The sequence below is a fragment of the Phycodurus eques genome, chromosome 2, assembly GCF_024500275.1.
Source record: "Phycodurus eques isolate BA_2022a chromosome 2, UOR_Pequ_1.1, whole genome shotgun sequence".
NCBI classification, from domain to species: domain Eukaryota; kingdom Metazoa; phylum Chordata; class Actinopteri; order Syngnathiformes; family Syngnathidae; genus Phycodurus; species Phycodurus eques.
Genome location: NC_084526.1, coordinates 37469041 through 37490842, shown reverse-complemented (window position 1 = coordinate 37490842; position 21802 = coordinate 37469041). Strand labels below are relative to the sequence as shown.

Here is a 21802-nt window from a genome sequence, read left to right as displayed (position 1 = left end):
ATCATGCGTCATTGTCGCGCACACCATAGACAACACGTAAGGGCTGCCCTGAGCTCAGATAATACACCGACGTCGTCGCCATATTTGTAGTGGCAAAATGAAACGCCCAGTGAAGATGCTTCGTTCATTTGCTTCATGGAAATGTGTTTTACATGCAGTCCAAGTCATTAGACTGAACAATTACTTTCGATCCTATTTGGCTATTGTAATAGTAGTTACATAGTTTGTAAGAATCAGATAAGGAATTTATGCCACTTTTTATCGAAAATATATGCCAAAATGTTCTTGCCCAGAAATCAATGTAAATAATTCGGAAACTTGTGACCGTGACCTTGACTCTTTGTTAGAAAAATGACCATATCTTTCTAATGAGTTTAGACATCTTAATGAAATTTCAAGTGTTATAAAGCTCTATCAATTATCATTCGAATACTGACAGTACAAATTAATTGAAGATATTAAGAATAGCTGGACATTAAAGATCATTGATTTAAATTAAAATAGAGAGAAGCCCTTATCTTTCCGTTTACCATTCATTTTGCTTGGAAAATAGGAATGTTGGACACCACTTCCGACTGATACCAGTACGAGTATTCAAACTTGTGTATTCACCGATACAGATAGCAAGTACTGATATCACTAGTACTTTTGATAGATAAAATTAACACATTGACGGATGATTGTAAACAAAGACATTTCTTTCTTTCTGACGCGCGTAATGATTCGCTGATGTGTCTAATCACTCGGGACGTCCCGATCGAATTTTTTTGCACCAGAGTCCGAGTCTTTGATTTTAAGGATCTGCCAATACTGAGTCCCCATCCCAAAAACATGCATGGTAGGTTGCCTGACGACTCTAAATTGCCAATAGGTGTGAATGGTTGCTTTTTTCTATGTGACCTGTGATTGGTTGGCGACCAGTTCAGGGTGTACCTGCCTCCAGCCCAAGGATAGTTGGGATAGGCTCCAGCATGCCTGCGAACCTAGTCAGGATAAGCGGCGAAGAAAAAGGATGGATGGATGAAATATACAGTAGCCACATAACATTTATGCAAATGGAATGTTAACACTAAGCAATTTCAAGATTAATGTGCAATATTGGTCAACCAATCTCAATCATCTGCAAATTGCATGATCTCGTGATCAGATCGACACATCGCAACTTATCAGCGCAGTATAGCGACAACTACTGGCGAGGTCTCACTCCATATAAATTATTTTTTTACCTTAAGTATCAGTGGCTGGTATCGACAGCCTTCACGAGTACCTAATACCTAGAAATAAGGCCAGTATCGGCCCAATACAATACCTGGTATCGATACTCAGCCATCCCTACTGAAAAACATCAGTTTGGGTTCACTTCAAAAAGATAAATGATCTTTAGCCGAACTAAAGTAAGAGTGCGGTTATTGAAAAAAAAAACTCCACCTGTCTTAGATGCTTCCATACCTACACAGTAATGTCATCAGGACCAACTGCCTTTTCATTTTTCATCCTCTTGAATGCCTTTCTAACTTCCCCCTTACTAATCTTTGCCACTTCCTGGTCCACCACACTTGCCTACTCTCCCTTCTCTCTCATTTTCCTCATTCATCAACTCCTCAAAGTAGTCTTTCCATCTGTCCAGCACACTACTGGCACCAGTCAACATATTTCCATCTCTATCCTTAATCACCCTAACCTGCTGCACATCCTTCCCATCTCTATCCCTCTGTCTGTCCAGCCTGTGTCAAACTTTTTATCATTCTATAGTTTCCAACCTGGCATACATGTCATCTTATGCCTCTTGTTTGGCCTTTTCCACCTCTACCTTTGCCCTGTGTCGCATCTCAATGTATTCCTTTCGCCTCTCCTTGGTCCTCTGAGTGTCCCACTTCTTCTTAGCTAACCTTTTACCTTGTATGATTTCCTGTACTATGAGGTTCCACCACCAAGTCTCCTTCTCTCCTTTCCTGCCAGAAGATAACCAAGTACTCTCCTGCCTGTCTCTCTGATCACCTTGGCTGTAGTGGTCCAGTCTTCTGGAAGCTCCTCCTGTCCACCGAGAGCCTGTCTCACCTCTTCCCGAAAAGCTGCACAACACTCGCCCTGTCTCAGCTTCCACCACATGGTTCTCTGCTCTTCCTTTGTCTTCCTAATCTTCCTCCCCACCACCAGAGTCATTTTACACACCACCATCCTATGCTGTCTAGCCACACTCTCCCCTATCACTACCTTACAGTCGGTAACCTCCTTCAGATTATATCGTCTGCACAACATGTAATCCACCTGCATGTTTCTACCTCTGCTCTTGTAGGTCACCCTATGTTCCTGCCTCCTCTGGAAAAAATTGTTCACTGCCGCCATTTGCATTCTTTTTGCAAAGTCTACCACCATCTGTCCCTCCAAGTTCCTTTCCTGGATGCCGTACTTACCAATTACTTCTTCATCACCCCTATTTCCTTCACCAACATGTCCATTACAATTTGCACCAATCAAGACTCTCTCTGTGTCTGGCATGCTCAGAACTACTTCGTCTAGCTCCTTCCAGAATTTCTCTTTCACCTCTAGGTCACATCCTACCTGTGGGGCGTAGCCACTAATCACATTATACATAACACCCTCAATTTCCAGTTTCAGCCTCATCACTCCATCTGATACTCTTCACCTCCAATACATTCTTAGAAAACTCTTCTTTTAAAATAATCCCGACTCCATTTCTCTTCCCATTTACACTATGGTAAAATAATTTAAACCCTGCCCCTAAACTTCTAGCCTTACTGCCTTTCCACCTGGTCTCCTGGACACACAATATATCAACCTTTCTCCTAATCATCATGTCAACCAACTCCCCAAATTTTCCTGTCAAAGTCCCAACATTCAAAGTCCCCACATTCAGTTCTAGGCTCTGCGCTTTCTTCTCTTTCTGCCGAAGAACCCGCTTTCCACCTCTTTTTCTTCGACTTTGACCCACAGTAGCTGAATTTTCACCGGCGCCCTGCAGGTTGACGGCGTCGGTGGCGGACGTTGTTAACCCGGGCCACGACCGATCCGGTATGGAATTCTTTGGATGAACGTTCATATTTATTTGGCAAAGTTTTAAGCCGGATGCCCTTCCTGACGCAACCATCTGCATTTATCCGGGCTTGGGACCGGCCTACAGTTTGCACTGGCTTGTGCCCTCCATAGGGGTGCATTAGTAGCTCCATGTACTACTACACCTATTATAATAACTATCAGACATCAGTGACATGCGTTGTTCATAGTGGTTATCTGTCTTCCAAATTTGTGGGCGGTCGTGCGTGTGTGCGTGAGTGGTGGTGGTTGTAAAAAGGCGCTTTTTTGTAGTTCAGTCCATTTACTTGCATTAGGTTACGGGCAGATCGGCCACATCCAATATGGCGAACGCGCTCACGATCGCAGCAGTAAGGTAGTCGTCAAATGAGTCATCTATGTTTATTTGTCTATTGCGTCCACGCACTTCCTCCACTCGAACGCATGACGGTGCGGCGCAACTGTCATGTGTTGACAGTTAATATTTAATAAGCTTACGAAAAGTTAAACAGACTTCCATTTCGGACAGCCGAAGCGTTGACAAAGTTGACTTTGTACTGACGTCTACAAAAACAGAATGGCCGCTATGCGAGCAGCTAAACAAGCAGTTAGAAAAGAAATAAAGCGGCGGGTTGCACTCTTAAGTGAACAAGAGAAAGAGCGACAATCTTTAATTGTTTGCCAAAAGGTAAGGAAAGGCAACCATGACACTAATGTAAAGACAGTTTAAAGTTATTATTTTTTTATATAGTGCTTACCGCTGGCGCTGCCATAAGTAAGGTAAATGTTTGTCGAAAACGAGACATATCTTTATAATGCTGATGTATTGGCGTTACATTACATATTGCACGATTGCATTTAGCAGCTTGCTTGCCCAAGATATTTCAAAGAATGACCTTGCAAAAGTCACTGGCTTGAAAGATATAGGACAGCCAATAAAACCCGTACAGATGATAAGGATACAAGGGGAAAGTACAAGATACAGTATTAAATGATTTTGTTCAATAGGCACATGACAAGTAAGAGTATTAAATGTCTATTGGTAGTTCTTGATTTTGTTTGTTTGTTTTCTTTTCTTTTTTTTTTTTTTTACAGCACAATAGCTAAATCCTGTGTTTGATTTTGGGGGGGCATTGTGTGACAGGGACTCTGGAGACATGACCTTGCACACTGACAGTACCCATGGCCAATTTGTTGGAGACTAATTGTCTTGCACTCTTTCTTTCTTGCAGCTCATCAGACACCCAAAGTATGTGTCTTGTCAACGAATTGCAGTGTTTCTCAGCATGGATGATGAAGTGCACACGGAGGAAATCATCAAAGATGTGTTTAAAGTGGGTAAAAGCTGCTTCATCCCCAGATATGACCAGAGCAGTAACCACATGGACATGCTGAAGCTCAATAGTATGCAGGACATGACCACGCTACCCAAGACATCTTGGAATATCTTACAGCCAGCTGAAGATGACAAGAGCAGAGAGGAAGCATTGTCTGCAGGTAGACACTTGCCTGCAAATTGTTAATTTAGTTTTTTTTTTTTACCTCTGGATTTTGAAATGGAAATATTATTCAAAAATAAATCATTTAAAAAGAGCTCCATTCCATACTACACAATACAATTTGACTATTAGCTCCATAATAAAGTAACCACAAGTCCATATTAGAACCTGTCTGACTCCATTCACAAAAAAAAACATTCATAATGGTCATGCTTTGATTGATATGAACGCCACAGAAGCGTCAACAATTTATAACTAGAACGTATGTACTCCCGAATTTCAACAGGTACCTCTCTCAGACAAAGAAAACAAAAACCAAACTGGAAGGAGGTTTGAATTGTTTCCCAAAAAAAACTTGGGCCCCAGCTGCCTTACCAGTCTTGCATTTTTCAATATATTTTTTTCCCCTTTGGAATCAAATGGTGATATCTCATTTTCAACTAACATTTTCTAGGAGGTCTGGATCTCATCTTGATGCCAGGCCTTGGCTTTGACCTGTCAGGGAAGCGTTTGGGTAGGGGAAAAGGTTTCTATGACACCTATCTGGAGCGCTGCTTCCGGCACCCCAAAGGGAAGCCCTACACTATCGCTTTGGCCTACAAAGAGCAACTGTGTCAGGACATCCCTGTTGACGACAATGACGTGCTCATTGATGAAGTCCTTTATGAAGATGAACAGTAAACATATTTGTTATTTACGCTGCTTAGAACTGCAACAGTATTTACACTTGCCGTTTCACGCGTGTGTTTGTTGTCTGGCTCTGTCTTTGCGATAGTATGAACTATTTTCTGGCTATTCATGCCGGTTGAGTCAGACTTGCATGACATGTATTCCCTGCGTATCACTCACACATTTGTGAAGTTAAATCGAACGGGGCAATCGGGATCTAAAACCTGTTTCTTGTTCTCATTTTTGACTGTGTAATCTGGTTTCAGACTCTCAAATGCATACGGTTACAAAGAAACTACAATTATTTTTTTTTACATTGTGAAACCATTCCAAACCTAAACGGTTCGTAATTTGTATCTTAGTATGTAGATGTGTAATCTGATTGGATAGTTTTGACATATGCATTGTGTACCAAGTGAACTGACCCTCAGAATATTTATGTCCAACAGTCGCCCCTCCCAAGGTGACATGGGTAAATATTCAGCAGTAATCTGAGCTGAGTTGGAGGAGGTGGAAACATCTGGAAAAGTTTAATGAACCAGCAGCCAGCTCAATGAGCTCAGCTGCTTCAGTAGTAAAAAAAATGAAAAAAAATAAAACAAAACTTCTGTTTCAGTCTTTGCTTGTGGTGTATATGGATTTCAAAGCATCAATGGAGTGGAATATTTTTGAAAACAACTCTTATTTGTTACACACCATAAATTGAGACAGGCCCATCCACCGCCATGTGCATAATGGGACATGATCTTTTTGTTAATGAAGTCCCGTTTTTGTTTATTTTGGTACAGTGTAGAAATTATGTCATCTAGTTCCCCCATGAATCATGTTGCAGTTTCACTGTGAAACGTGAAACTTGCTAACTGCCTAACCTGCAGTATGAGAGAAGACTGCAACCAAAAACAAAGAAAAACATGTATGGAACCAAAGTTATGTCATAGTCTGTAGAATGGTGCTTGATTTTATGGCTGAACAACATTTGAAATATACTTTCTCACACTCTATATTTTGTTCCAAATTATTTTGTATGTTGAATAAATGTTAAATAAATAGTTTGTGGGTTGAATATATGTGAAAGAAATGGGACTAATTGTTTCAAAGTTCTTTGCAATTTTGTTTAAACGATTGTATTTTATAATTTGTAACTGAATTTTGGTTCAATAAAATCCTGAATCTTATAGAAGCCTATCTAATTTTTGTTGTTGTTGTTTAAATCACAATGACAATTGCGGAAAATAAACAAAAACAGCATATGCCAAATATTTTTTAACATAGTGTGCTTTAATGGGTCTACACGTTGACCACTAGAGAGAGCTGGATGACTATTATATTGTAATAATGGCTGACAAACATTCCCTATCCCAGCAAATATTTGAAGCAATTCATTATGAGTTGACTTTATATTATTTTATTATCTTTTGTTTTTAAATGAATAATTAAAATTTCCCATAGCTTTCTAAGATGCCTGGTGAAATGATATCTTAATATCCAGCTTTCCCCCCCAAAAAAACAACAACCAAAAATGTATTAATGGTTCTTTTATAAAGGAAAATAACACTTTATAATATTGTACTTTATAAAACATGATTAAATAGAATCTAAAGAATTAAACAGTTTGTGCATCATGATTATTTCTTTGTGTCGGCTTCTGGTGTGAGTGACTTGGCAGCCTTGGGGGAAGTATATACACTCATACAAACACAATCGAAGAAGAGTTTCACAACTAAAGCAAAGTAAAGCACATTTATTTATATAGCACATTTCATACACAAGGAAACTCAATGTGCTTTACATGATTAAAAGCATTTAAAAACAAAGAAACAAACAAACATTTAAAAAAGAAGAAACAAAAACAAAATAAAAGTACAATTAAAACAGCGTACAGTGCAAGAATATCATTTAGAAGTGTAATGCTATAAAAAGCATGAGAATAAAGAAGAGTTTTTAACCTGGATTTAAAAACATTCACACTTGGGGCTGACGTCACTTCTGTTGGCAACTTATTCCATTTGTGTGCAGCATAACAACTAAATGCTGCTTCACCATGTTTGCTTTGGACTCTGTCCTCCACTATTTGACCTGAGTCTGTCGATCTCAGAGCTCTACTAGGTTCATATACCATAAGCATTTCTTTCATGTATTCAGGAATTAAACCATTTAGTGATTAAAATCTATTCTAAAGCTGACTGGAAGCCAGTGTAAAGACTTTAGAATTGGAGCAATATGTTCTGACCTCTTTGTTCTGGTCAGAACCGGAGGGGCAGCATTCTGAATGAGCTGCAGCTGTTTAATGCTCTTTTTGGGGAGTCCAGTCAGAAGACCATTACAATAGTCAAGTCTACTTGAGATAAAAGCATGGATGAGCTTTTCCTGGTCTGTTTGACACATGCAAGCCTTCACTCTGTTTATGTTCTTCAGATGGTAGAAGGCAGTTTTAGTCATTAATTTGATATGACTCTTGAAAGTCAGGTCAGAATCTAGCAGAACACCAAGGTTTCGGACTTGGTCTTTGGTTTTTAAAGAGAGGGAGTCCAGGTATTTACGAGCAGAAATCCTCTTTTCTTTATTGCTTGTCCACCACAGCAAACAGAGTGCGAGTATTGTTGAAGTTCTTACTGATGATTTCAGAAAAGTGTTGCTGTCTAGCCCTGACCAACTCTTGGTTAAAATTACAAAGACTTTGTCTGTAGAGGTCATAGTCAATTTGGAGTTTAGTTTTTCTGCACTTACGTTCTGCTTTCCTACACTTTGATTTAGAGCTCTTTACCATCATTGTGCTCCTCCACGGTGTTCTAGAATATCTTAGCTTTAATAGGAGCGACAGCATTCATGACATTTGAGATTTTCCAGGTGAAATTATCTAAAAGTTCATCAACTGTCTCAGCAATCACAGTTTGCGGCACAGCTATAGTCTCCATAAACAAAAATGGTCAGAAATAGCCATATCCTTAATGTCAACTGATAGAATTTCAACATCCTTAGAGATGACCAGGTCTAAGATGTGACCTTGAGTGTGGGTTGGACTCTTAATATGTTGAGAGAGGTCAAATGTGTCTAGTATAGCTGAGAGTTCTTTAGATTTTTTTTTTTACATGTTATTGTCAACATGAATGTTAAAGTCTCCCGTTATGACAAAATAGTTGTAGTCAGTACAAATAACTGACAGCAGTTCTGAGAAGTCCATCCATCCATTTTCTGAGCCGCTTCTCCTCACTAGGGTCGCGGGCGTGCTGGAGCCTATCCCAGCTGTCATCGGGCAGGAGGCGGGGTACACCCTGAACTGGTTGCCAGCCAATCGCAGGGCACATAGAAACAAACAACCATTCGCACTCACAGTCATGCCTACGGGCAATTTAGAGTCTCCAATTAATGCATGTTTTTGGGATGTGGGAGGAAACCGGAGTGCCCGGAGAAAACCCACGCAGGCACGGGGAGAACATGCAAACTCCACACAGGCGGGGCCGGGGATTGAACCCAGGTCCTCAAAACTGTGAGGCTGACGCTCTAACCAGTCGGCCACCGTGCCGCCTTCTGAGAAGTCCTCCATAAATTTTCTGTTGTATCTTGGAGGCCTATAAATTATTTAAACATTAACCTTTGGGTCACATTTAACTAAAAAAACAGATATTCAAAAGAGCTACAATCACCCAGTATAATTTCTTTACACTGAAATAATGATCTAAAAATAACAGCAATGCCAGCTTCTTTTTTCCCTATTTGACACTTGTTCATAAAATTAAAATTTGTTGGTGTTGCCTCATTTAAAATGGTGTTACAGCTACTGTCTGTTAACCACGTTTCAGTTAGTAACAAAACGTCCAGATTATAGGTTGTAATGATGTCAAACATTGATTTATTACCAAAGGACCTGATATTGAAAAGAGCTCGTCTCGCAGAGATAACTGGAGACAATGGTTTGATAAATTCACATTTTATCCTTACTAAGTTTGTAGTTCTACTTTTTTGTGCCATATTTCTTTGACCAACTTTCTGTCCCTTGTAATTCCAGGGATGAAAAATGCCTGCTCTCCATAGGGGTCTGATTTATTCTTATTATGCCCGTGAATATTGTCATATTGTCTGTCTACATATGTTGTTGCACTGGTTGTGTTCAAACATCCGTCGCTTAAAGCGGTATAACACAGCCACAAACGCTATTCATTAGCTGTTCTATGGCATTTCGCATTATAAATTAGGATTAAACGAGCAGAATTTAAAGCAAATTTATGAGGTTGTTTTAAATGCACGATGTACTTTTTTATGTTTAGTAATCTAAATTTTATGCTCACAAGTCAAAGCAAAAATATATTTTTGCTTGTTTGTTTTTACAATGCTTATATTTCGAAAAACGTTTGCATATGGTCATATGACATCCTGTCAATTGAGATGAGCGGACTGCCCTTGAACGTGGCCAAACATTTGGCACATCCATAGTAATGTGCAAGAATTCATTGTCCACGCTAAAAAAACGTGTTTTTACATCACAGGCGCACAATTTGCCCTAAAGGAAAGGTCAGTCAGTCCAGCTGGTGTTCGAGAGAGACTCAACCCGAAAATAAAGACTGCTCTCATGTAGAAGTTCCCACACTTGCCGCATGCAACTGTTCGAAAGCCAAGCCATGCGTCTGTTTTATCTTACAATCGCCACTGTGGTATGCCTGGTTATAACGATGAATGGTGTGTGCGTATGAATTTTTTTGGCAGTGTGTGTATGAGCCACAGGCTCTGTATTTCCCTTAAATAAATGCACTTTAATTTATTTAAGCGTCAAAGCTTCCGTACATGAAATCCAAGAATTAGCTGATTTCTAAAATGGAAAAAAAAAACAAAAAAAAAAACTATATTCAACAGAAAACATGTCTCATGTATGATTGTGGCCACAATGGCAGTGGCAGCAGGAATCGGAACCTGCTGTTATTCTCATCAACCCAAAGCATCAAAACCTACCTACCAAACCGCTAGTGTATCCACTGCAGCTTTCCATCTGCCTCACATAGGAGTAAAACACAAGGACAGTACTAAGATGAGCTTCACTGAGACTGGTTTTATTTCTTTAGCCGTTAAAGAGGGCAAAAGGGAACACCTGTCAAACCTTATTCAGGCTAACTGTCATAACCCATGTATATTTTTCAAAACTATCAACTCTGTTCTTAACCCTCCTCATTGCACAGAATCATCAATTGAAATGTGCAATAGCTTCCTGTACGTTAGCCGGACGTTTGATATTCGCCTGACATTCGCCAGGGTGTGTGCAATTAATTAGTAAAACTATTCACTAAAAATTAATGAAAACACTTTTTCTCATTCTGATTGCTCTAGTAGTTGGCAATGGGAGTCCACTACTTACTACAGGTCAAATTATGCGGATAACTTGCATTTTGGTTAAACTGTGTGCAATTAATTGTCATAAATATTCACCAAAATTAAATAAAAAACACATTTTCTTATTCCGATTAGTGTAGTATGTGTCAATGCAAGGTCGCTACTTACAACAGGTGAAACTTTGCTGATATCTTTCATTTTGGTTAAACTGTGTGCAATTAATTGTAAGAAATATTCACCAAAAAGCAATAATTGTCAAAAATATTCACCAAAACCGCCATGCCTTTCTCCTGCGGATTTTTAATGCACCACATAACTGTACATTCGCACATCCTTTGGGGAGCTGGTTGACCTGGGTGGGGGTGACGGTTGTGGGTCATTATTGCCCTGTGACTGTCTCGCCTCACCCCCACCAGTTTCTCCAATTTTAATGCACTGCACCCCAACACACACAATCATGGTACAGGGGTAATGGTTGCCAGTCGGGGACCTGGTAACCATGGTGATAGGGTAGGTCGTGGGTTTTGCAATTTCTCTTGACTTGACCCCTGGGGCCTGCGCCCCCGCCCTCCGGTTGTCGGGTCGTGGAGTGGCTTGGGTCTGCCCCCCACCTCTCTGGGCCCCGCCTTCCTCTCGCTCACAACCAGTGAACACAATTGGTCGGGGCGCTTCGGAATGGGCTCGGGACCTCCCTGGGTCCAGGGGGGTCGGTGGTGTCCCCCTTGTTGGGTCCCCTGCTGGACGGGCTCACTGACCCAACCCTCACCCTTGATGTGCCGGCTCCACAACTCCGTACACAACTTGACTAACATACATGTGGTATGGTGTTCATTTACTAATATGTTCGATAGACACACAATGGACTTTAATTACTTGTGCTGGGATGACTAACAACAACACTGGTTGTACTAACATATCAACTCACAGGTTCTTACAGGTGTTTCGACACTAAAAAAAGAATCCCACCGCACCACTCGTCCATAGCAATGCCTTGTTCATTTTCTCACATCCTGTCCTGCCCTTTTCTGTCCTCTCTGACCTTGTTCTCTTAGTTAGTTATAGCATGTCCTCACTGGAACGCCTCGGGATCCCCCCGGAAGAGCTGGATGAAGTGGCTGGGGAGAGGGAAGTCTGGGCGTCCCTGCTAAAGCTACTGCGGAAGTCTGGGCGTCCCTGCTAAAGCTACTGCCCCTGCGACCCGACCCGGATAAGTGGTAAAAAATGGATGGATGGATAAATATTGTAAATGTTTCTCTACAATGGAAAATAAGTTTGACCTGTAGTTAGTAAGCAGTGGGCGTGCATTGACACCTACTACAGCAATCCGAATGAGAAAAATTGATTCTTGGTGAATATTTTTGACAATTAATTGCACACAGTTTAACTAAAATGCAAGATAGCTGTAAAATTTGACCTGTAGTAAATAGTGGACTCCTATTCCCAATTATAACAGTGATCAAAATAAGAAAAAGTGTTTTTATTGATTTTTGGTAAATATTTCTGATAATAAATTGCACAGTTTAACCAAAAGCAAGGTATCAGCCAAGTTTGACCTGTAGTAAGCAGTTTCCAAAATTGTCCTCCACATACTACAGCATATATATATATATATATATATATATATATATATAGTATGTAGTCGAAAATGTAGTTATGAGGCCGGGTATAAGCGTGTGACAACTGAATGTCAGGCGAATATGAAATATTCGCCCAACTATATCTCGCTCCCAAAGCATTTTTCTCTCCATAGATGATCATTTGAGAAAAGGAACACGCGGAACGTCCATAAAATCTAAAATATTGGGCCGATTGTTTTAATATTTTCAGAGGTTGAAGCTGCCATGAGTAGAAAAGTCCACGTAAATTTTGGTGATGACTGGTGACAGTTTTGGGATATTCCGCCACGTTTCTTGGGTTCATGCATGCCTGAGGCTTGCAAGGATTGCAAGGCATAGTAGTGGTATACCAACTTGAACAGGGGCGTTGTTTGGAAACTCAAGTTATACTTTGTTCTATTTCCTGAAAAGTTGTCATTTTGGAGGTGAGGGGATTCCACCCGACAGCTACGATATATAAAATGAGTTAATGATATGCAGTGTCCAGTCGTTCTTTTGGGATCAATTTGTTAGTGAAATATGGACATACCCCCTTTAAGGAAGTCCTCCCGAGTATCGGGTAGTCTCGCCAAAATCCGATGTGGGGGAATTCCACCCGACAGCGACAATGTATAAAATATGACTAATGACTCCCACTTTAGGCAGCACGGTGACCGACTGGTTAGAGCGTCTGCCTCACAGTTCTGAGGACCGGGGTTCAATCCGCTTGTGTGGAGTTTGCATGTTCTCTGTGGGTTTTCTCCGGGCACTCCGGCTTCTTCCCACATCCCAAAAACATGCATGGTAGGTTAAGTGAAGACTCTAAATTGCCTGTAGGTGTGAATGTGAGTGCAAATGGTTGTTTGTTTCTATGTGCCCTGCGATTGGCTGGCAACCAGTTCAGGGTGTACCCCGCCTCCTGCCCGATGATGGCTGGGATAGGCTCCAGCACTCCCGCGACCCTTGTGAGGATAAGCGGCTCAGAAAATGGATGGATGAATGGACTCCCACTTTATAGTATCGTACATTCCTTTTTTCCACACCAGTGAATTTTTTCCACACCAGTGAATTTGGCCTGAATTTAGCTATTCTGCCTCTAGATCACACCAAGACATGTGGGATATATATACACAAATATAGTTATTTACCCATTGCTCCAAAATTTATTGGTATTATTGGAAATGACTGCCAGTTTTCATTTTCTTGAGCAAAAACTACAAAACTTGTTAGTGAAATACGAACATATCTCCTTTAAGGAAGTCCTCCCGAGTATCGGGCAGTCTGTTCTAGCCATTATAAACAGCAGTCTGTCTTCTGGTGTAGTACCCCCCCAAATTTTAAACATGCTGTGGTGCAACCCCTGCTAAACAAACCTGGTTTCCATCTTGGTGTGTTAGCAAATTTTATACCCATTTCTAAAATGACTTTTATGAAAAAAAAAAATCCTTGTCGTTTCTAGGTGAACATAATATCATGGAGGACTAGCACAGAGTCAACCCTTTGAGATTTTAATGACATCTTTGTGGCTAATTACTTGGGAGACTATGTGTGTCTTGTTCTGCTGGACCTGACTGCAACCTGCGGTTTCTGTTGGCTTGTTTGTCGCACCTGGTGGGCATTAATGGTAGCACTCTTTTGAGTGTTTAAGAGTAGGCAGAAAGCTGTGTGTAAGATGTGGTTCCTCGGAGTCCCCATCTGCCACACTGTCTTATGGTGCTCCACAGGGTTACATTTTTGGGCCCCTTCTGTTTCCTTCTATTTGCTGCCACTGGGTTCCATCCTGAAAAAGCATGGGATTTCTTTTCATTGCTATGCCGATCGATGACAGTCAGATTCATGTCACACTAAAAGATCCATTCTCCTTAGGACCAATTTTGTTGTGTCTTGTGGACATTAAAGCCTGGATGGCATTCAAGTTTTTTAATTTTAACGATAATGATTTAGCGATACCAGAAATTATGGTTTTTAGTCGAAATGGCCCTTGTAAATCCCCCCTGTTGTCTTTGGCCGCCTGACGTACTTTATAAATGAATTATTATTGAAAGCTGAAAGTTTTGAACTTGGGTTTTAAACTGCATAGTAATTTTAAATTGGATCGGCAAATTGGTCCTGTTTTATGTGCATATCTTAGGCAGCTGGCTAAAGTCTCTTCTTTCACAACACTTCAAAACAGTAATCCAACATTGCTGTTAATCTATTGCTTTAATTTGTCCTATGTTTAACTTTATTTGTATGTTTGATTTGTTGATACCCTTAGTGTACAGCATTTTGTGTGCAGCTGTGGTTGTTTTAAAGTGCTCTATAAATAAAGTTGAGACTCTGCTGCCTGTCCTATTTTCTTCATCTCTCTTCCACAAGGCCCATTGCTCTGAACAGTAATCCAACATTGCTGTTAATCTATTGCTTTAATTTGTCCTATGTTTAACTTTATTTTTATGTTTGATTTGTTGATACCCTTAGTGTACAGCATTTTGTGTGCAGCTGTGGTTGTTTTAAAGTGCTCTATAAATAAAGTTGAGACTCTGCTGCCTGTCCTATTTTCTTCATCTCTCTTCCACAAGGCCCATTGCTCTGAAGTTCATTGTAAGCACTTTAATTCCTTCCACCTTCTCCACATCTAACCCTTGTAACTTTACCATTCCATTGGCCTCATTTTCATTCATACTCATGTACGCTGTCTTACTGTGACGGACCACAGCCCAGAGCCAATCCTTGATGAATGCAGATGCACTGTCCCAGATGTCCATGTGATGTTGCAGATGTCTGTCAGCCAAACCCCCACACCAGCAACAAACAGAGCCTTGAGGCACTCCGGGTGTATCTAATTTACTGCTTGGGCTCTCTCGCAGGAGCTTTTTAACCACCTCAGCAAGTTAAGCCCACCTCCCAGTTCCCAGACTCTGCTTTGTCAGTGGAGGTTATGTCGGTGAAATTGAGGAGGTCTTTGCATTCTCCCCACCCATTCACGACATCCCAGCTCAAGTCATCCTTACAATACACAGTACAGATTGTGTACTCCATCCCGCGCTCTATCCACTGGACGGTGGACCAGAATTTCCTTGAAGACGTCCAGATGTCTCCACGGCCTCACCAAACTCCTCTTACGCCTGAGATTTTGCTCGAGCGACCCCTGCAGCTGCATTACGCTCGGCCATCAGCTGCTTCTGAAGTTCCACAGGACAAAGGAGGGAGGCTATACTCTCGTCCACCAGGGTGAACCCCAACTTACAGGCACCGTGCTGGGGGTCATTAAGTTTGCCCACACGTGCTTTGTATGTCCTAATGGGGGCAACTTCAGAGTGGAAGTGACCAACCCCTCATAAGGGAATAGGTACCCAAGCACAAGCCGTGTGGGTGGGCCCGGCTATATCCATAGCTACCTATATCTATATCTACTACCTATATCTACTTCTTGACCTCACACACTTGCTCGTGCTCCTTCCCTACCAGAAAGTTAACCTTCCATGTCCCGAGAACCAACTTTCAGCCATCACCAAGAGCATGCTGTACCCAACTGCTGCCCAAAAATATCCAAGTAGCACAGTACATAAGAATGAACATGACAAAAACCTCTGCATTAAATATTTAAATTGTGTATTCCTTACACTCTTTTTTAAAAACAAGGACATTTTACTGTTGTGTAAGACAGTATTTCTAATGTGCTCTTATTAAAAAAAATCTACTGTAGTAACCAACTGCAGATACTAACCAAATAGAGTATTGCAAGAATCTATTTTCCTCTAATACTTGCCCATCAAAAGTATGTCTATTAAGTGGTTTAAAGACATTTGGCAACACAAACAAACAAAATGTGCAACCTATGATAAAACATTCAAAACAGGAAGTCTTACCAGTAAACTGAACAGTATAGTTGGTTTCAGACTAAACATGCTTTTTGTTGTTGTTTAAAAAAAAAAAATAAACAGAAAAAGATGTCACAGTTTTCATAGTCATACGATCCCATGACAACCTCCGAAAAGTTGTGAAGAGTCAACAAATATGCAGGTGTACCACAAGAAACCACATGTCCTCAGAGCACCACACTTGACATAAAGTTGCCTACTACATTGTGGTAGATTTTCAGCATCTGAATTGTAATTAACCCGGTAACCTCTAGGGATGCACAGTTGGAGTATGTCAATTCTTCTGTTTTTATCTATTTGAACCAATCCCGGGAAGGAGACTGCTAGGATAATCACATAAAACTGGTTAAACAACATTTTTGTCAGATGATCAGATACATTAAAAAGAAACACATTTTCTCAATACTGAATGTCTTGCTAAAGGTAAGTTCTTGGTCACTTCCGAATACCAAAGTGATATCATTGCTTTAGTGCCGGCTACTGTGGGCTTGTCTTGACTCATCTGGAAAGTCTGTCATTCAGGTACTCTGTCCTTGTCATTTAGTGTTTCAGGCATCAGCAAGAACCCATCACATATCTTCATAGAGCAGCATCCCATTAAAGATGGTAAGTGGTTCCACAGAGTGGGCCAGTTTTCCCATCACCAAGTCGATGCAGACTGTGTCCTGAGTCTGCAAGGGCAAGATGATATTGAAAACAGCTAGTGAGCCTGGAGAGGTTTTAACTTCAGCTACAGGGTTGTTCTCCAGACCCTCAGGCTGATAGCCACCAGAATCCACACGGGCCATGCCATAGTTGGATTTGGACAGAACAGCCTCTATCTTCTCATTCTTGTGGCCTGTTAGGATGGCACTGAAAAAGTAGTGTCCATCAACTGGGGCAGTAAAAATACCTGAGAGGGAGAGATTGCCATTTGGTTAAAGCAAAAACATTCCTAGGATAAATAAAAGGTTTATCAATATTCTAGATTTAACTGACACTTAAAGATCTGGGTTTATTTACTTTATCAGGGACCAGGTCAATTGTTGGCTTGTGACTCATACATGAGAGTAAATCAATCTCTAAGGACAATTAATTCTTGCTGTAGATTAGGTTTACCTGTTCTGGGGTCATAAAAGTCGCCTTCATTAACAAAGATCTTGTCAAAAATGATGGTTCCTGCTCTCTCCATGGGAACAGTAAGGGCAGCAGAGAAGGACAATTTGGGTAAAAGAGCATCAGCACCTGGTAGTCCTGAAAATACACATTTTGAAAAAATTAGTATCTGATTTAATCCCACACGTTTACAACAAATGAAACCAGTGTTGTTGTCATCCAATGCTACTACTACAGCACTGTATTTCCTATCAACAAATGAAACCAGTGTTGTTGTCATCCAATGCTACTACTACAGCACTGTATTTCCTATCAGTTATATCTACAATTAGCTGGTGACCATTTTTAAAGAGCCTTTCTGGTCTGCTGACCCCTATTTTATTTAAGTTTAGTTTTATCGTGGTTCTTTTAAATTATTTCAAAAGTGCATTGAATACATTTTGTGGTCCGTCTTCACTGATTACAGTATGCTAGGGCGCATCAAACGCTGCAAAATTAAAATTTCAATTGGGCCTTGTAATATTTTTGTTCTACTCCAAAAGTAATGTGAAACCTTAACGACAACTACTGCATCCACATTAAGCTTAAATCTTGGGTCGGTTTGCTTCTTTTGTTTATCACATTCATTGATCAAATAATTATGGTAACTTATTAACAGATAGGTAGTAGTGTGAAATGTTACTTCCTGGTTGGCATTCATGAGGATTAAAATAATTAATTACTGTCACCACATTCGGTTCACAACATATTTATTTATTTGTACACTTAAAAAAAATAAAATAATTCCAGAAATTTTACAAATTAAACATTGTGGGACACAATCAAATAACTAATTATGAGATCATTTCATCTTGCTAATTGATCATTTATACACACCTGTTTCTCCTTTGGGACCTATAAAAAACATACCAGTGATCAGTAAAAAAAACAAGGATCAACAGTAAAATATTCAATAGACAACAAACAATCACTTTATTACAATATATATTTAACACTAAGCCTTATCATTTGTTGAAATTAACCTCCCAGCTGTCTGAAGGTTCTCAATCCACAGACAGTTTATGAACAGGTGAGCTGTTGGATTTCATTGAAGTTTCACTTGGGCAATGATCGAACAATGTCACAACTTCATAAGCCAGCTACAAGACACAATATACACCCCCCAAAAAAAAATTTAATTGGAAAACAATACCTGTACATTTCGAACATTTTTCCTTTAGCTGGAACTGGGACTTTTACTCAGGGTTGAGGGAATTATGAACCATTTCAAATCTCAATCAATTTTGGCTCACAACCTACATGCATGCTATCAAGATGACAACAAATTCAATCTTTCAAGACAACCCACCATACCGCAACAAGCCAACATATACAGTACATCCAAATCAATAAAACAATGGCCGTACTAGTAGAAAATGACATGTTTTTTTTGTCCAGAGCCCAGAACTACTGTAAATCCAAAAGCTGCTACAGATTCTTAATTCATCCGATTTCTCATGCTTAGTATTGGAGCATAAAGATCAAAATGTTCTACCTGGTAGGCCACGTGTTCCACTTTCTCCTGGTCTTCCAGAAGGTCCAGGTGGTCCTTGGGGACCTGGTAGCCCACTGAAGCCTCTCTCTCCTGGAGGTCCAGGTTGGCCTGTTATATTATGATATATATTTATAGTAGGGGCAGAGACAAAAATACAGTACATATCAATTTACATCGTTTAAAAAGGTAATCAATCGATTGTATCGATACTAGGAAATAACACATTGGATTTAAGCATGGCAGACTTTATATGGATGCATGTGTCTGTTTTTTAAATACTTTTAATGGTAAAGAAGTTAAGCTTTACTTGATTAAATTTTCCTGTCTGTGACGTGGCACGGGAGTATCAAACACTGTAGTGTTTTTCCTGGCGCTACTGAGTGGGCCAGTCTGAGATATAAACCACATTTCCCATGATCCCCTGCAAAATTCAAAGGGAATCATAAGAGGTACACATCTGCAGAAGGATCACAGAGCATTGTGCAAAGCGTAAAGTTAAGTATGGATGCATTTGGGTTTGGCAGTAATCAAAAACGATTGAGGAGAAAACATGATGGACGGATGCAAAAAAAAAACAATAAACTGTTTTTTTGTTTTGTTTTTTCAAAAAAACTTTTCTGACCGCTGTCGTCTACAAGTTGGGCAATACAATATCAGAAGCCACAAAATGTATGTAAACTTCCAAGGAGCATGCAAGGGATACATCAATTCATGAGACATTTTAAGCAGGTTTTCCTCATGACAGCACAAGAGCTAAAAGTTTGGTGAACACGCTTGAGCCAAGGTACAAAATTCCATCACGGACATACAATACTTCGGCAAAATGCTTACATGACAGATACTTCCACATCACAAGATACTCAGAGCTACGCAACCACTACTGGTATTAATAAATATGATTACAACATTTGAGCATTAGGTATTTTGTGTTCAATTAGAGTAAGTGTGTTTATTCTAAGCATTTGTATTATTTCTATGTTGAAAAACTACATCGGAGGTATCAGGTAAACCTACTGTTAATCCAACCTGTAGAGATGTTAGTTGCACTTCAGACAGATAAAGTGTGAATGCATTTGCCATCAATGGTTGTTTATTGTATGTCCATAATTAATTTGACCTGATAGATTTCCAAGAAACATTAGAAATTTAGGAAATTTCACTTGCAATGTCCAGTATCCAGGTATTTATTTCACAGTCACACTGGTTGAAAGTCACTGAATCGATTTCAAGCCGCTGAATAATTTACGATCGTATCGTTCTAGATAAAACAATATTGTCCATGAATCGAATCGGCAACCACAAATCATGATAAGAATCGAATCGTTGTTAAAACGGATCACTACACCCCTAATATATAAGACTGCGGATAAGTAAACGCGCCTAAGTCTTTGGGAGAATACGCCCTCTGCCAGATATGTGAGGGAACGCCCACACTTCAGAGTTACTCCACCCAGAGTGCGTAAATGGCGAGGTGCGCAATTGATAGAATTAAGTGGACAGCAGAACAGGGGTACTCAGAAAAGCGCGGAGCTGCACTCCTTTATGACTTCAGCATACGGGAGAATATGGCTCTTATTGCATCAGTAAGGTGAATTCTAGAATACTAAACTCTCTTTCGGTCATTTCAAGAATCATGTTAAAAATACTGTATTTCAAGCAGCTGTCAAAAATTGTGTTGAGCTAGAAAATATTTCACTTATATATAACAATATATATAATATATATAACAAGAGCGCACTGTGTAGTCTTGGGCAAACAGCATATAGACTGTTGGTGTAACAGTCTAGTCAGGTGTAAATTCTCATGTTTCAGTCTTAAGACGTTTTTAGCAGACAGGAATGCAGGATCAAAGAAACTAAACTTGATCAATTTATTCGTTTTAAACTACTTGTGAGATGTGTGAATACATTTTTGAAAATGCCTTTTCTGCCAACTTGCCCTCGCATGCCAATCTTATTGCATACTATACACTTGTTTGAAGGGGAAAAATGGCCACTGGTGAACCACAACTCACTTCAAGGTGGATCCTGCAAGACTTGACCCAAACCTGGAGAAAGTTCATGTTGCAATTGCAAATCATAGATAACAACATGGTGTGGCTGAAAGGAACCAGAAGACTATTCTCTTTTAAGAGTGCAATAAATTTGGAATGAGCTGAAGTCAACAGTGAAACAACTGTAAACACCCTATGAGTTAATTGACAACAGACCATGTTGAAAGTGACTCAAACTTTTACTACCATACAGGCACGTCAGCCCGAATCTGCTGTTGGACACTGTAGCCAAAACAGGAGGTGAGCAGAAGAATGTGACAGTTTGAGAAAAACAAGAAATTGTTTATGACCTATGATTATGTGATACAGGTGATTTTTGTTTGGGTAGCCCAAACTGGCCATACTGTGAAGACAAATTATGCTGGTATAAACAGCAATATACTTTGTCCATATAATATACCTTCCTGCGTTTGGTTTTACTTGAAGAGTCATCAGAGCATCAGCAGCTTGACGGAGTGTGCGACTCTCGTTTTCAAGCAGCAGGGCTTCATAGTGGTTAGGTCCCAATTTGAGCAACTGACCATTAGAGTTCCCATATAGTGTATTTTACACAATAAATTCTTACCGCTGGTTAACCAATGGGTGGTACACAGTGATTAAGTGGGTCGCACTATTGCCTCACAGAAGGAGCCTTTCTGTTGCATGTTGTCAGCATTGTTAGAAGCCACAGTACAAAAAAAATAAAGTATATGGTTGGTCACCAAGTACCCAGCCTCTCACCCTATGTCCCGAGGAAAGGGTCTGGCAGAAGGTACCGTATTTTCACGACCATAAGGCGCACTTAAAAGTCTTACATTTTCTCCTAAATGGATGGGGTGCCTTATAGTGTGGCGTGCCTTATGTGTGCACCGAGTTCCAAAATCTGTAAATGTTGTTGTATGACTTTGATGAGCGCTCCGCTTGACTGACTGGTAGCATTTCCTGCCGACATGCTGCTTATACAGAGGAAAGGCGGACGTGACTGAGGACAGCATGCGGACGTTAAAGGGGGAAGGGTGCGCGTGAAAGAGGACGCTAAAGGCACGCCCCTAGTAGGTATATATTGGCTAAGGACAACCGAAAATGGAACCTACAAAGAGACACGCTTACGAAGCACAGTTTAAACTGCAAGCTATCAGTCATGCGGAGGAACATGGGAATCG

At 40.3% G+C, this 21802-nt stretch overlaps 2 protein-coding genes across 4 annotated transcripts in view; one reads left to right on the top strand and one right to left on the bottom strand.

Annotated features, from left to right (window-relative positions):
- Positions 1-3462: 3462 nt before the first annotated feature.
- mthfs (5,10-methenyltetrahydrofolate synthetase (5-formyltetrahydrofolate cyclo-ligase)) lies at positions 3463-11771 on the top strand. 2 transcript variants are annotated; one of them, XM_061703202.1, is made up of 3 exons: positions 3463-3721; positions 4266-4530; positions 11573-11771. In XM_061703202.1, exons 1-3 carry the CDS (start codon positions 3611-3613, stop codon positions 11698-11700), a joined length of 504 nt encoding a protein of 167 aa, XP_061559186.1. In that variant the 5' UTR covers positions 3463-3610; the 3' UTR covers positions 11701-11771. The 2 variants fall into 2 exon arrangements, with proteins under 2 accessions (XP_061559186.1, XP_061559179.1); XM_061703195.1 differs by lacking the exon at positions 11573-11771 and adding an exon at positions 4987-6279.
- A 3921-nt stretch (positions 11772-15692) lies between these two features.
- The window catches only part of LOC133399209 (EMILIN-1-A-like), a 44383-nt gene continuing 38273 nt past the window's right edge, over positions 15693-21802 (bottom strand). For both annotated transcript variants that reach the window (XM_061670563.1, XM_061670564.1), the window contains exons 11-14: positions 18608-18715; positions 17950-17967; positions 17077-17211; positions 15693-16870 (exon numbers count right to left, since the gene is read on the bottom strand). In XM_061670563.1, coding sequence (XP_061526547.1) covers positions 16548-16870; positions 17077-17211; positions 17950-17967; positions 18608-18715 — 584 coding nt within the window. In that variant the 3' untranslated portion in view covers positions 15693-16547. The remainder of the gene's footprint in view (positions 16871-17076; positions 17212-17949; positions 17968-18607; positions 18716-21802) is intronic.